Source organism: Alosa sapidissima, chromosome 20 (assembly GCF_018492685.1).
Source record: "Alosa sapidissima isolate fAloSap1 chromosome 20, fAloSap1.pri, whole genome shotgun sequence".
Classification (NCBI taxonomy): domain Eukaryota; kingdom Metazoa; phylum Chordata; class Actinopteri; order Clupeiformes; family Clupeidae; genus Alosa; species Alosa sapidissima.
In genome coordinates this window covers 19,905,222-19,920,584 of record NC_055976.1, presented here as the reverse complement: position 1 = coordinate 19,920,584, position 15,363 = coordinate 19,905,222, and the positions used below count along the sequence as shown (strand labels likewise).

The 15,363-nt window shown below is 41.5% G+C and overlaps 1 protein-coding gene and 1 long non-coding RNA gene across 3 annotated transcripts in view; one reads left to right on the top strand and one right to left on the bottom strand.

Annotated features, from left to right (window-relative positions):
* Nucleotides 1-4,399: 4,399 nt before the first annotated feature.
* The window catches only part of LOC121694247, a 12,668-nt gene continuing 1,704 nt past the window's right edge, over nt 4,400-15,363 (bottom strand). Inside the window, exons 2-3 of the long non-coding RNA XR_006025709.1 lie at nt 8,615-8,617; nt 4,400-4,411 (exon numbers count right to left, since the gene is read on the bottom strand). This is a non-coding gene — a long non-coding RNA (uncharacterized LOC121694247). The remainder of the gene's footprint in view (nt 4,412-8,614; nt 8,618-15,363) is intronic.
* The window catches only part of LOC121694238 (b(0,+)-type amino acid transporter 1-like), a 10,261-nt gene continuing 4,801 nt past the window's right edge, over nt 9,904-15,363 (top strand). The window contains exons 1-7 of one of the 2 annotated variants that reach the window (XM_042074282.1): nt 9,904-10,018; nt 11,342-11,459; nt 11,761-11,908; nt 12,364-12,606; nt 12,706-12,831; nt 13,052-13,151; nt 13,542-13,586. In XM_042074282.1, the coding sequence (XP_041930216.1) occupies nt 11,361-11,459; nt 11,761-11,908; nt 12,364-12,606; nt 12,706-12,831; nt 13,052-13,151; nt 13,542-13,586 (761 nt within the window). In that variant the 5' untranslated portion in view covers nt 9,904-10,018; nt 11,342-11,360. Of the gene's footprint in view, nt 10,019-11,341; nt 11,460-11,760; nt 12,012-12,363; nt 12,607-12,705; nt 12,832-13,051; nt 13,152-13,541; nt 13,587-15,363 lie in introns of those variants that run through there. The other variant, XM_042074283.1, reaches the window with a different exon arrangement.

Here is a 15,363-nt window from a genome sequence, read left to right as displayed (position 1 = left end):
GGTCAGTTCTTTTAGTTTTTGTTAGAATCCTAGCTGCTGCATTTTGTATCACCCGAAGCTGTTTAATAGTCTTTTTAGGAAGGCCTGTGAACAGTCCATTGCAGTAATCAACCCTGCTGGAGATAAATGCATGAATGAGTTTTTCTAAGTCATGCTTTGACATCAGCCCTCTGAGTTTGGCAATATTTTTGAGGTGGTAAAAAGCTGATTTAGTTATCGCTTTCATGTGGCTGTTGAAATTTAGATCACTGTCAATTAATACACCAAGATTTTTAACAGTATCCTTTGCCCTCAACCCTTTTGTGTCAAGGAGAGTGGCAACCCTAAGTCTTTCCTCCTTTTTACCAAATATAATTACTTCAGTTTTTTCTTTGTTCAGCTGAAGAAAATTTTGAGACATCCAGGTGTTGATTTGTTCTATACACTGACACATAGATTCAAGAGGACCATAGTCGTTTGGTGATAGAGCTAAGTAAATTTGTGTGTCACCTGCATAGCTATGATATGAAATCAAATTATTTTGAATGATTTGTCCAAGTGGGAGCATATAGAGGTTGAATAATAGTGGCCCCAAGATCGACCCCTGGGGAACACCACAGGTCAAGGACGTTGGTGTTGAGGTACAGTTTCCAATGGCAACAAATAAGCTCCTTTCTTGTAGATATGATTTTAGCCAGCTGATAACTATGCCTGTAAATCCAACCCAGTGTTCTAGTCTGTGTAGTAAAATATTGTGATCAACAGTGTCAAATGCTGCACTAAGGTCCAGTAGCACTAGGACTGATGTTTTACCTGAATCTGTGTTGAGGCGTATGTCATTGGAAACTTTAATGAGAGCTGTTTCAGTGCTATGATTTGCCCGAAAACCAGACTGAAAGTAATCAAAATACCCATTTGATGTTAGGAAGGTGGTTAATTGATTAAAGACTACTTTTTCAATAATTTTGCCAATAAAAGGTAGATTGGATATGGGCCTGTAATTGTTTAGCATGGAGGCATCCAGGTTATTTTTCTTGAGAAGTGGCTTTACAACAGCTGTTTTCAGTGACTTAGGAAAAGTGCCAGACAGCAGTGATACATTTACAATTTGAAGGACATCCGCCGCTATGAGGTGAAAAACAGTTTTGAAGAAATTGGTAGGCAGAGTGTCTAAGACACATGTGGAAGAGCTGAGATTCTGTACCGTTTTTTCAAGTGTTTCGTAGTCTATCAAGCTGAACTCTGACATCAAGTTTAGTTTCCCTCTGTTTGTTGCTGGAAGTTCAGGTTGTTGAATTTGTAATTGAGCAGATATGTTGAGTCTGATTTTGTCAATTTTACCTTTAAAAAGATGAAAACTCATTGCATTTATTAGTTGAGAGAAGTTCAGGCGCTAATTGTGAGGGTGGATTTGTTAACTTATCAACAGTTGAAAATAGAATACGAGTGTTATTTGAACTTCTATTGATAATGTTAGAAAATAAAGACTGTCTTGCTTTGCATATTTCAGAGTTATATGTGCGGAGCATCTCTTTATGGATTTCATAGTGGATCTGAAGTTTGTATTTACGCCATTTTCTTTCAGTCTTCCTACACTCTCTTTTTAGAAGTTTAACTGCTGGATTTTACCTCCATGGTGCTTTCTGTTTGTCCTTAACTTTCTTGAATTGTAATGGAGCAATGTCATCCATAATGTTTGCCATTTTTGCATTAAAGTGATCAAATGAGTCTGACAGTTGACTTGACTTTAGTGAAAGTGCTTGCTCAAAGAGAGCACTTGTCTGATCATTTATGATTCTCCTTTTTACCATCATAGCTGTGTTTTGAGTGTGTGGGGACATAGACACATCAAAGAACACACAGAAATGATCAGATAAGGCTGTAGAGACATCGAGACCCTTTGTAATAACAAGGTCGAGGGTATGGCCGAGAGAGTGTGTTGGCCCCTGTACATGCTGTGTTAGGGAGAATGTATTGATTAGTGCAATGAATTCCTTGGCATCATTGTTTTCAGGATTATCCACATGCAAGTTTAGATCCCCTGATATAATAAGACAGTCAAACTCTATGCAAACAACTGATAGCAGTTCACCTAGCTCTTCAAGAAAAACTTTAGCTGAATGTTTTGGAGGCCTGTAAATTGTCAGTAATAAAATCTGAGGAAAAGACTTAATGCATGCACACAGATATTCAAATGAAGTAAAGTCACCTAATGACGACTGATTGGCACTGAAAAGACGTCTTGAAAATTTTTTTCTTTGCTCTGGTAGCACTCAAAAAACTGAAATTTGGGGGAGCTGATTTGATGAGAGTAGCAGCACTGTTTGCTTGATCTAACCATGTCTCAGTTAAAAGTAAAAAATCAAGGTTGTGTGTGCAAATTAGATCATAAATTAAGAATGATTTGTTTGAAAGAGATCTAATATTTAGGAGTGCTAGTTTTGCTGTAAGTGTTGGGGAAATATGATCCATGGGGGAAATCTGAGGTTGATGTGGTACGGGTAGGAGATTGGACTGGTTTACCCTATAAGCTCGATGCATTTGTGTTCTATTTCTTGTCAATACAGGTATAGAGAATGTCATGGGCTTACTGGGTCCCGGCATGTTCTCAAAACTACTGTCAGTACCATTTATATTGCAGGGACCCTGAGAATATCATGCAATACAGTCATCATATAATTGTCCCCTGCTGCTGCCATCTGTATTTTCCACTGCACATTCCATATGCTGGCTGAGAAAATGAACTAAGAGATTGCTGCTGCTTAAGAGATCCTTCTAAACGGGGAGGGGGAGGGCGAGGGGGTGGAGGTGCCCTTCGCTTCTTTGGTGCTAATGATCTTGGGCTAGTAAAACTCTGCATGGCTACTGGTAGCAGTCTCTCCATTTTTGCAGGGAACATCATGTGCTTGGGTGGGGATGGTGATGGGTATTCAGGGGATCCTGTGGAGTTTGAGTGGGTGGTGCGATGACGGGGTGGGGATGGTGATGGGAGATTAGGGGGGTTTGGGTGGCCTGGGGAGTTTGATTGGGTGGGGACGTGATTGGGTGTGGGTGGTGATGGGAGATTAGGGGGGTTTGTGTGGCCTGGGGAGTTTGATTGGGTGGGGACGTGATTGGGTGTGGGTGGTGATGGGAAATCAAGGAGGTTGGGGTTGAAAATTGATCCAGAGTCTCCATCTGCCTGCTGAGGTTCTGGGAAGTTTGTTGCAGACGCTCCGCTTTCAGCATGTATTCCAGTAGTGTATTCCATGTTGTTGTGTCTTTGTGGTGACAAGAAGTCGACGGAGGTGGGAGGGGTATTGGTACTGGTGTTACAACATGACCCTTCCTTTCTGATAGCCTCTCAGCAGCTTTTGATAGGTGCTATCTCCTCATGCTCATCACATCCATTTGTTTGCTGAGATTCCAGGGAGTTTGACGCCAGTGATTGACTTTGAGTCATTTTAGCAGCACCCATCTTATCTTGTCCAGTGGACATGGCTGGGCATTGTTGAGCTGGTTGTTTATGTTTCTCCAAGGTCTGCATTTCAGTGGAGGCTAGCGGGTGGTTACCAGAGGGCCCCACAGCAGGGGGGGTTGGGCATATCTCTGTTTCAGCCTGTGCAGAGTGTTTTGGTTTAGCTGAGTTGTTGATGTTATCCGCTTGTTCCGTCTGTATGGCCACTGAGCGCTTATCAGAGGCTCGGCTCAAGGTTGGCAGAAAAAATGATGGGTGCAGAAGAGAGAGGTGATAGTATTCGGTTAAGATCTTGGCCCCAGTCCAACTCAGCTCTGTGCTATTTGGTCTGAAGTATTCCCTGCGATTCCAAAAAAGGTTAAAATTGTCAAAAAAACACCAGGTGTTTAAACTGAATAGTCTGGAAAATACAAAGCTTCCCTCTGCTGGGAGTGGGCCACTGATGAAAATTTGTATTCCAAGCTCATATAGGGCCGAGAAAAGTTCCTTGAAATCTTCTTTGACATACAGCTGTTCTCTGTAGATGTCATTTGCTCCAACATGCACAATGATGCGCTTGATAGTTGCATATTTTGACACCAGTTCTGCAAACTTGTTGTTTGTGTCAGACACTGAAGCATTTGGGAAACAACATAAAATCATCCTTTCCCCATTTATATGTCTCACAGCAGAGTCGCCTAGAACGAGGGTTGTGGGATGAATAGCTGTCGAGTGCTGCTTCTTGTCTGTGCCCATCTTTCTATTGTTGTGGTTTAATTGCTGCCTGCTTTGGGTCTGTTCCCTGGGAAATTCCTCTCTCACGTCCCGGAGGCATTCAAATCTGTTCCATAGTGTTTGGGGCTGTGGGCTTCCCTTAGGACCACATAGTGTTAATTTCGTCAGACGAGACGAGAGGAAATATGTTCGTCAACGACCTTTTTTTTCATGACTAAGACGAGACGATGACTAGACGGCAGTAATGTCCTGAAACACTGACTAAGACTATCTTAAGATGCATTATTGTTGACGAAAAAAGACGAGACTAAAATGTTTTGCATGAAATAAAAACTAAGATAAAATCTCCCTTCATGTTCGTCTACAAAATGAGAAGACAGAATATCTAGCTGTTATGTTTTCAAAATATTCCGAATGAGTTCATACGCAACAGCTTTCCTTTAGGCTAGTCTACGTGCTGCTGCTGCAACCCTGTGGCTGCAACACGAAACTACATGGAACAAGAACACTGGAGATTTCTGCCAGAGTTAGCAAGCTAACTACCTAAGCCTTAGGCCACAATGCTACATACCCAGAAGTTGAAGCTTCTCTCATACAAATTAACATCCCCCAGAATGTCCATACGAAAATGTTCAGCATGTAATGTCAATTATTCATCTAGTTAGACTGATGATGCAAAGTTTGCTAGCAAGTAATCTAATATGGAAAGTTCGCTAGCAAGTTAGCTATGGCTAAGATGGAGAGTCTGTTTGGGGAATGTGTTGTGTTTGGGCGCATATCGCCATCTAGCGAGGCGGAGTAAAACTTTATTAGTTTGGCCTACAACAGTGTTTCTCAAACTTTTTCAGTTTCAGGACCACTTAACTAACCCTAGCTAAAAAAAAAAAAAAAAAAGATTAGACCTACTTCAACAGTAGCCTATAATTAGTCTACACAATAGGCCTACTCACTGAACCACCTTGCTTATTGTCTTTGCACTTTGCTTATTGTGTCAGAGGATTCATACTGTATGATTTAAACTGGCATATCTTACATAGACTGTGTTGCAGAACTGTTTGGATTTACATACAAGTTACATTGCAAACAACTCATCTATATTATATTTTACCACGTCTGCTCGCGGACCACTTGGGATAGCTTGCAGACCACCAGTGATCCCCGGACCACACTTTGAGAAACACTGGTCTACGAATATGACAGTGGTCCAGTCAAATCTTTTACTGTCTATGGTCAAATCCCAGCCGAGCTATAACTGTAGCTCGACTTACCTGTGCATGTAAACATACTGACTGACAAAAAATCAGAATGAGTAATTATAACAGACGAGTAGCCCTGTGGACACACAATATTGTTGGAAAATTGAGATGTGTGAAACACTATTTGACTCAAATGGTAATCAGAAATAATTTGTTATAAAAAAAGACTAAAATGTGTTGACTAAAACTGACTAAGACTAAGATACCTTTAGTTTTCTTTTGACTAAGACTAGACTAAAATGACGAGACTTTTAGTCGACTAAAACTTGACTAACAAAAATTATATTTGAATGACTAAATATGACAAAGACTAAAAAGGACATTTCGTCACAAGACTAAGACTAAGACTAAATTAAAAATAGGTGACAAAATTAACACTAGGACCACAAGCCCTGTAGTAGTTTGCTGATCTGTCTGTATTTCTGATACGAGGCCTGAAGTTAACATCTGAATTTACTGGTGTTGAGGTAATTACAGTTGTATTACGTTTTTTGTTTTTTGGTCTGGCACCTTGCCTGTGCCAAGGCTCTGTACTCACATTTCCCTTTGTGAGGTCGATGCATTCATCTGCTCTATTAGCAGTGATATTAGACTGCTGGGTTACGTTCTCTGCATTTCCAGTAGTTGCCGTACTCACTTCATGAGATGCCTCTCGTAGTTCATCTGTCGTTGGTGGAAGGGCATGCATCTTTGATTCCAAAGTAGAAATCCTCTGTTCTAGCTCAGTACATTTTCAGTTAATTCTCGCCACTGAACTAAGCGCTACAGTTTCTACATTTATAGGGCGTCCTGGACCCCTTTTCCACCAAGGCAGTTCTGGTGCTGGCCCAGTCTCACACTAGTTCTTTGAACCAGTTTCGATAGGTGCTGGGAGCAGGATTTTCATGACGTTTTGAAAAGCCATTGGCAGCAGAAATGCAGCACAGCCATAACCAAAACAATTGTGCTAATCAAGAGTTAACAATGACTAACATCATGCAAGTCTTTCTAGCGATTGCAATAAATACTGTACACACGCTGACCAAAAAAAATAGGGCATGTCCAGTTTTACTCCACGAATGAATACAGTGATACAGTTAAAGTGCGTATGTCAGGTTAAAAAACATTTTTGACAAATGAAGGGACATGAAGCAAGATAGTAGTGAGTAGTGATTTTTCTTGAAAAATCAACTTTAAATACAAAAGAACAATATTTACAGTTATTTTATTCTTGGCATGTCAAGGCTGGTAGATAGGTTACGTTTTTGGACCATCTTGCCATAATTGGGCTAATCACAAACACCGGACAGCTGACAGTTTTTGAGCTATTTGTTTGGACTTCCCCAGAGGATTCCCACCCTGAGCATGACGTCATAGAAAGATGGCCGCCGTGTGAATATGGTGAATAGAACAGTATTTACAGTTATTTTTATAACTGAATTTCTGAACATTCCAGGAAACATTCCAGACACAATGATGACCTCATAAGAGGGAGTCCAACAAAGTTGGTCAATTAAAACACATGGGATAAGGGATCATACAGTAGGTTTTTTTACACTGATGAGGCCAAAAACATGACTTCATTCCAGTATGTCATGCTAGAGTCTACTACCTGCCTGACATAAAAAATATCTTGATACATTTTTTCTTTACTGGCAACCATTATTGATCTTAAAATATGATGAAGAGGATATGGGTAAGTAGCAATGCTTGAAAATGCCAGTTGTGTCACTTGCCATCACATATAGGCCATTATATAGCCTAAAGTAAACTAAGTAGAATCAGTAAGCAACTCATTAGTCTGTGTTCAGCCAACCATGGGCATATATGCTTTTCTTTAGAGACCTGACTATAAAACCATCAGTGTATATGGGCTACCACACATTAGGGGTGGGCGATATATATCGTCTGCGATAATATCGTGATTGTTGTTTTAACGATGTGCAAATTTACATTATCGAGTATTTAAATTACTTATGGGGAAAAAAACACTCGAAATCACGCATTAAAACCCCATACATTCACTAAATAAAGGAGGTGTATGCGAGAGAAGCCCCTCGTTGCAGCAGAGCAAGTGTCACATGATCGCTAGTGGGTCCACCTTGTCACACGCAGGCCCAATGTTTATTTTGTGTAGCGACCGAGACGTACGCCTACTTGGGATTTTGTGCAGCTACTTCTGTTCTGTTCACGTAGCATTGATGAGACAGTCAGAGAGACAGACATTTTTTCCTACATGGTATTATATGGAGAGAAAACATTAGCCTTTGAGTATTTTAGTTGTCAGTTGTAAACAAAGAACTCTTCTCATGTAACCCTTTTGTAAATGGACTAAAGTTCGCTCTAAATCTAAACAAAACATCGAAGGAAATAACTGATATGTACTCTGTTGGTCTGCTTATTTTTACAGTGAATCCTAAGTAGGCTAAAGGTTTTTCTCTCTTGGGAAACTGTTAGGCCTATTCATCTTCTCTAATGTAGCTGGCTAGACCATGTCATTGCCACACACACAAGTGGGGGCAAAATTGGAAATGTGTCATAGAGTGACAATGCATTGGTTGATTTGGTTAAAAAGTCACAGGTTAGGTTATTGGTTATTATTGTATTGATGCTATTCATAAATAATGAGCTGTAAAGTAACTCAGACTTTTACAAAAATGTTTTTAAAGGATATCGACTAATTATTGTTATCGTCAAAAACACAAAAAATATCGAGATATTATTTTTTTGTCCATATCGCCCACCCCTACCACACATTTGCTCTTTATATATCCATCTGCTTATCAACTAATGTTAGCTATAGACAGACTATTAATTTGCATACTGATTCTACTTAACTTGTTGTATATGAAAGCCTATGTGATGACAAATGACACAACTGCCATTTTGAAGCCATGATACTAGTGATCCGATCCTACTCACACCCCTAATCAATTTCTCACTGATGATTTGATGGCCATAATTTACCTAAATTTTGTAGCCTATTCGTCTCTACTTTGTCCCTGCCAGTCAGGCTCATGCTTATGAACCACTGGTATGTCATAGAGGACATTTTTGGCCTTATCAGTGTAAAAGAAAATGCAGTTAAAACCCATTCTCCCCTATGCTCAACTTTGCTGGACTCCCTCTTATGAGGTCATCACTGTGTCTGGAATGGTCATAAATTCAGTTATAAAAAATAACTGTAAATATTGTTCTATTGTATTTAAAGTTGATTTCTACTCACTACTATCTTGCTTCATGTCCCTTCATTTGTCAAAAATGTTTTTTAACCTGACATATACACTTTAAACTCTCTCGCCATATTGTAAAAGTACCAATTTCTGCCCCTTTCATTCGAAAATTCAAAAACAAAGATATTTTTTAATATTTCAAAATAACATTTGATTGATGACCCTTACATTTTTCAGTAGCCATGAGTGTGTAGATTTGTACAAAATCTGGTTTGGTTCTTACTGGGAGCTTTTACTGCTTAAAATATTTTGTTTACCATGAGTTTGGTGCTGGGCTGGTGGGTGCCCTACCCACTCACTTGGCACATCAATGTTTAGAACGAGAATTCTTGTCGCAAAATCAAATTTTTGGTACAGAGATAATTTAGATACCCTTATGGGGTGGGTGTTTGCCTTTCTTTAGGAATCCGCCGTCTTGGTTTGTATGGAAATTAATATTAACTGACACATACACATAAAAGGGTGAAAATAACCTATGCAGTGACTAGGCTACACCACCTGGCTCCTCTGGCTCCCAGTCCATTGAACAGCAAGCTCGTTCTTCGAAAGTGGGCATGGAGAACCAGGACCGAACTGGCACAAACACTGCCTCCAAACCAGCACCAGAGCTGGGTTGGTGGAAAATATATTTAATTTTTATATATTTTATTAATCCTTTGTTTAACCAGGGCAGTCACATTGAGACAGAGCTCTCTTACTACTTTGTTCTTTCTTTTTATTAATATATTAGAATTACTTCCTTTTATGGTTTATCTCAGTAATTTTGCAATCGATACTGGCACTGCAGTGTTTAGAATTGGTTTTGACATGCATAATTCAAATACATTTCAAAACTCCTCTCACAAATGACTGGACTATGGGAGCTACCTGTCAGTCATTTTCTATTGTTTTGAGAGATAGTTTGGGTATAACACACACACAGACACACACGTCAGTAAACTGGCTTTATTGATTTAAGTTTTCTGATGCGTGGAATATAGAGTGATTCCTTTCTCGAAGCCGTACGTTAATAACTGGCCTCGTTGATCCTCAGAGTGAGAGTCTTTAATTGTTAATCAGTGATTTCCAGGCAGCTTTTTGATTAGATTAGATTAGGTTAGATTTCACTTTCCTGTCAAAAGCCCTTTGACCTTTAGAGGCTGGCCCAAAGTGTTATTTCTCTCTCTCAAAGTGTCTATTTCCTGTGTGTGAGGAATGCCAAGGACTTTCTTCATGCTCAGCACCCCCCCCCCCCCCCACACACACACACACACAAACACGTACACACACACATAACACACGCATATGCACACAGACACAGACACACACACACACTCAGTTACTCAGCCCTGTGTGGACGTGAAGGCAGCACTCAGCAGATCTCTCCTCCAGCTAGACGGTGTTCTGCGTCTCTCCTGCAGGTGCGTAGCAACGTCGTCATGCTTGTGATCCTCTCTGTAGGCGCAGGGAAGAGTCGGAGAACTACAGTTAGAATAGTGGCAGAGGTCGATGTGGAGAGAGAAGCTACGCTATGATCTGGCCTGGCACGTGTGCTCTCCGAGGAATACCCTCCGGATGTGTGTCTTATTTTCATTAGAGTAGAACCTCAGGATGTGTGTCTTATTTTCATTAGAGTAGAACCTCAGGATGTGTGTCTTATTATCATTAGAGTAGAACCTCAGGATGTGTGTCTTATTTTCATTAGAGTAGAACCTCAGGATGTGTGTCTTATTATCATTAGAGTAGAACCTCCGGATGTGTTCAATTCTCTGTGAGAATAGAACAGGAAAGTGCCAGCACAGCAAATGTTTTTACAGTAATTACAAAAGTTGATGTAGATACTGAAATAGTTACAGAATTGAAACAAGTTCATAAAGATGTTACATTAATGCAGCTAGAGATGTTACGTTGATGCAGCTACAGATGTTAAGTTGAGTGTGGTGGTTGATGCATCTACAGTAGAGATGTTAGAAGATGTTAGGTTGTGGTTTATGCATCTAGAGATGTTAGAAGATGTTAGGTTGTGTTTGATACATCTAGAGATGTTAGGTTGAGGTTGATGCAGTTAGAGATGTTATATTGTGGTTGTGTGTTTTCATGTTTTTGACACGGAGTGCATCAGATTTCATAAATGCCTCTGGGGCAATTCAGACCTCTTATGAGGTCATACAAGGAGGATGCGAGTGACAGATATATATGTGTGGAAAGACACACAGTGCTCATGCTCAGATATGTGTGGACATGCTCACGTGTGGGAGTTTAAATAGAAATGTATAATCAAGAGAGAGAGAGCGTTTGGAGACAGATTCTAGCTGAAAGTGTAGTGATGTACCACACTTAACCAGGTCATGGACTGTAATCAGCTGTACACTATAAAGCAGTTTATGACTTGTTTTTTCTCCAGCAAGAGACCATAGATCTGTTAAAGATTTGTTATCACACAATCTTTATGAACTACTCAGAGATACTAACTGTGTGTGCTGGTGGGAATGTGTGTATGTAACACACACACAGACACACAGATCTAAATTATTTCTGAGTTTCTTATCCTTATTCTCATATGTGTGTGTGTGTGTTTGTGTTTGTGTGTGTGCACGCCTGCGCATATGTGAATGCCAAGTCAAGTCAAGTCAAGTTTATTTATATAGCGCATTTCTTAGGTCATTCAATGCGCTTTACATAAACAAAAGTGTGTGTGTATGCATGTGTGTTTGTGTGTGTGTGTGTCATCTGTGTGTGTAAAGAGACTGAAGGGTCAGGTAGATGGACAAGAAACCTGTAAAGAAGACAAGTGTGCAGAATGGCAGTGCCCCCCTCTCACACCCCCCAAAGGAGGAGAAAGCCACCATGCTTCAGAAAGAGGTAGTGCTGTGTGTGTGTGTGTGTGTGCGCGCGTGCATTTGAGTGAATGTGTGTGTGTGTGTGTGTGTGTGTGCGCGCGCGTGCATTTGAGTGAGTGAGTGAGTGAGTGAATGTGTGTGTGTGTGTGTGTGTGTGTGTGTGTGTCTGTCTGTCTGTGTTTGTTTGTTTGTCTCTCTCTCTCTGTGTGTGTGTGTGTGTGTGTGTGTGAGAGAGAGAGAGAGTTCATCTGTTGAGTGTAATTGTTCATTGTTGCATGGTTGTGTGTATGTGTGTGTGTGTGTGCGTGTGTGTGTGTGTGCAGGTAGGCCTGGTGAGCGGAGTGTGTTTGATCGTGGGGACGATGATTGGTTCCGGAATCTTCATCTCCCCAAAAGCCGTGCTGGTTGGAACAGGAGCCGTGGGACCCTGCCTGTGTGTGTGGGCCGCCTGTGGAGTACTCGCAACACTGGGTGAGTGTGTGTGTGTGTGTGTTTATGTGTGTGTGTGTGTGTGTGTGTGTGTGTGTGTGTGTGTGTGTGTGTATGGGCTGCTGTGGAGTACTCGCAACACTGGGTGAGTGTGTGTGTGTGTGTGTGTATGTGTGTGTGTGTGTGTGTGTGTGTACATGTGTGTATATGTGTACTTGTTTGGCTATGTTTGGACCACCCGTGGACTCCTCACAACACTGGGTAAGTGTGTGTTTGTGTTTGTGTGAGTCTGTGTTGGTCTATGAGTGTGTGTGTGTGTGTGTGTGTGTGTGTGTGTGTGTGTGTGTGTACATGTGTGTATATGTGTACTTGTTTGGCTATGTTTGGACCACCCGTGGACTCCTCACAACACTGGGTAAGTGTGTGTTTGTGTTTGTGTGAGTCTGTGTTGGTCTATGAGTGTGTGTGTGTGTGTGTGTGTGTGTGTGTGTGTGTAGGGGCCCTATGCTATGCAGAACTGGGCACTATGATCCCGAAGTCCGGTGGTGAGTATCCGTATCTGATGGAGGCGTTTGGGCCAGTTTGGGCGTTCCTCTATTCCTGGACCACCATCCTCATCGTGAAGCCTGCATCCTTCGCCATCATCGCCCTCAGCTGTGGCGAGTATGCCGCCACACCCTTTTACCCAGGATGCACCCCTCCTCTGCTCGTCACCAAGAGCTTCGCCGCCGCCACCATCTGTACGTCTCACCTCCTCTCTCTCTCCTCCTAGGAATTCCCACTTAGAGAATCTATGAACCTTTGAACTTTGAACTTTGCCCTCTGGCTGTTGTCCTCAGTTCTGATCTGCCTGGTGAATTGTCTGAGTGTGAAGTTGGCCAGCTACATCCAGAACTTCTTCACTGCTGCCAAACTCTTCATCATCCTCATCATCGTGGTGGCTGGGATTGTGCTACTGGCTCAGGGTACAGTATGTGTGTGTGTGTGTGTGTGTCTGTTTTGTTTCTGGGCTGCTGTGAAACCAATGATTTGAGTTTTTCTGTTTTTTTTGTGTGTGTGTGTGTGTGTGTGTGTGTGTGTGTATGTATGTGTATGTATGTGTGTGTGTGTGTGTGTGCGTCCGTGCGTGCGTGCGTGTGTGGGCGTGTGTGCGTGCGTGCGTGTGTGTGTGTGAATACCTCACAGGAAACACACAGAACCTGACAAATGCATTTGACGGGGGGGCCACTTCTTTTGGAGCCATAGGACTGGCTTTCTACAACGGCCTTTGGGCTTATGGTGGGTGGTAAGCAACAAGAAGTCTATCTCTCTCTCTCTCTCTCTCTCTCTCTCTCACACACACCCACACACCCCCGCACTACAAGATGTTTTCTAAACAAAGTGCTGGTGAAGCCCTCGGGATGATTGACAGCTATGACTTACCCCAAACCTACTTCTAGGAGACTTAAAAGACAGAGATAAAGTTAAAACTTGCAAGTTAAAACAAGAGTAAAGAGTTAATCCAACCTGGGGTTGTAAATAGACCCTAGTTTGTCCCTTACGTCACATGCTCTGGCCCTGCAAAGATGCAGAGATTCTCATCACAGAGTCTTATTGTGTGTGTGTGAGAGTGCATGTGCGTGTGCGTGTGTGTGCGTGCCCCTGTGTATGTGTGTGTGTGTGTTCTCCTTTGCAGGAATCAGCTGAACTTTATCACAGAGGAGCTGAAAAATCCCCACAGGTGATACACAGCACTTGAGCTGATTATGTGTGTGTGTGTGTGTGTCTTTCTGCATGCACATATAAAAAGTATTCACCGCCTTGGATATTTCCCCTTTTACTGCTTTTATAAATGGAATCTTGATAAATATTCACCCCCCTTAAAGTGACTGATCTAAATCAACATCGGTTCAGCCAATTGGTGCTAGTAGTCTCATAATTAGTGGAGAGTGCAGTGAATGTGTATAGTATATTAATATAAAGACACCTGTAAAAGAACACTCCAACTCAGAGAAAAGGTTATTGAAAACCATAAGTGAGGGGATGGATACAAAAAAATGTTGAAGTCACTGAACATGAAATCTATCATTAAGAAATGTAACTAAGGAATATGGCACATGTGCAGATCCATCATTAAGGAATATACAGTAGCACATGTGCAAATCTGCCTAGAGTAGGCCGTCACCACAAACTGACCGTTCAAGAAGAATAGTGGGGGAGGGGGTGGTGGGGGAGGCACCTAGTTCTTCACCAGTCAAAGCTTTATGGGTGAGTGGCAAAGCTGTTATTACATCTCGACTAAAGTTCACCCAAAGACATGTGGGAGACTCCAAGGTCAAATGGAAGAAGGTCCTTTGGTCTGATGAGACCAAAATTGAGCTTTTTGGCCACCAGACTGGATGCTATGTTTGGCGAACATGTTATGTTATGTTTTGCACATCACCAAAAACGCACCATCCCTAATTTGAAGTATGGTGGTGGTGGTAGCATCATGCTGTGGGGATACTTCTCAACAGAGGCCCTGGAAGGCTTGTAAAGGTAAAAGTAAAATTAATTCATTAAAATATATGGAAATCCTGGAGGACAATCTGCTTCAGTCTGCAAGAGAACTATGACTTAGGAGAAGATTTACTTTCCAGCAAGACAATGAGCCAAAGCATACAGTGATAACTACACAGAAATGGTTTAAAGACAACAAGGTGAATGTTCTGGAGTGGCTGAGTCAAAGCCCAGACTTCAATCCTATAGAAATGTGTGGCTGGACTTAAAAAGGGCTGTTCACACCCAATCCCCTTCCAACCTGACAGAGCTTGAGCAGTTTTGCAAAAAAAGTAAAATTGCAGTATCCAGATGTGCAAGCCAAATTGAGACCTATCCACGCAGACTCCATGCTTTAATTGCGACCAAAGGTGCATCTACTAAATGCTGACTTGGGTGAATATTTATGCCAAAGTCAAAGTCAGCTTTATTGTCAATTTCTTCACATGTTCCAGACATACAAAGAGATCGAAATTACGTTTCTCACTATCCCACGGTGAAGACAAGACATATTTTACCAATTTAGGTCCACAGACAAACATAACATTCAAGTAAACAAAAAAGTAAGTAAATAAGTAAATAAAAAAGTAAGTAAATAAGTAAATAAGAGGGCACATATAATAATGAAAAAATAAGAGCAGCAAAATGTGGTTGAAATTGTGCATAGACAGTCAATAAAAATACTAGTGCAAATTCAGGCCAATAAAAGGCTTGGGTAGTTCTGTTTGACCTAAGTAAGAAGAAAGTGGCATAGTGGTGCAAGTTATGTAAGAGCAGCAGAAGTGTTGTGTTTTCAGGACAACAACACCAGTTGTAAAGTGTACAAGTGTGCAAGTGTGCAAGTGGAGTAGTGCAGGCGGCCATTTTGGGTCCAATGTCCAGGATGTTATGTAGCTGAGGGTGGAGGGGGGAGAGGAGGGAGAGAGTTCAGCATCCTTACGGCTTGGTGTATGAAGCTGTTGGTGAGTCTGGTAGTGCGG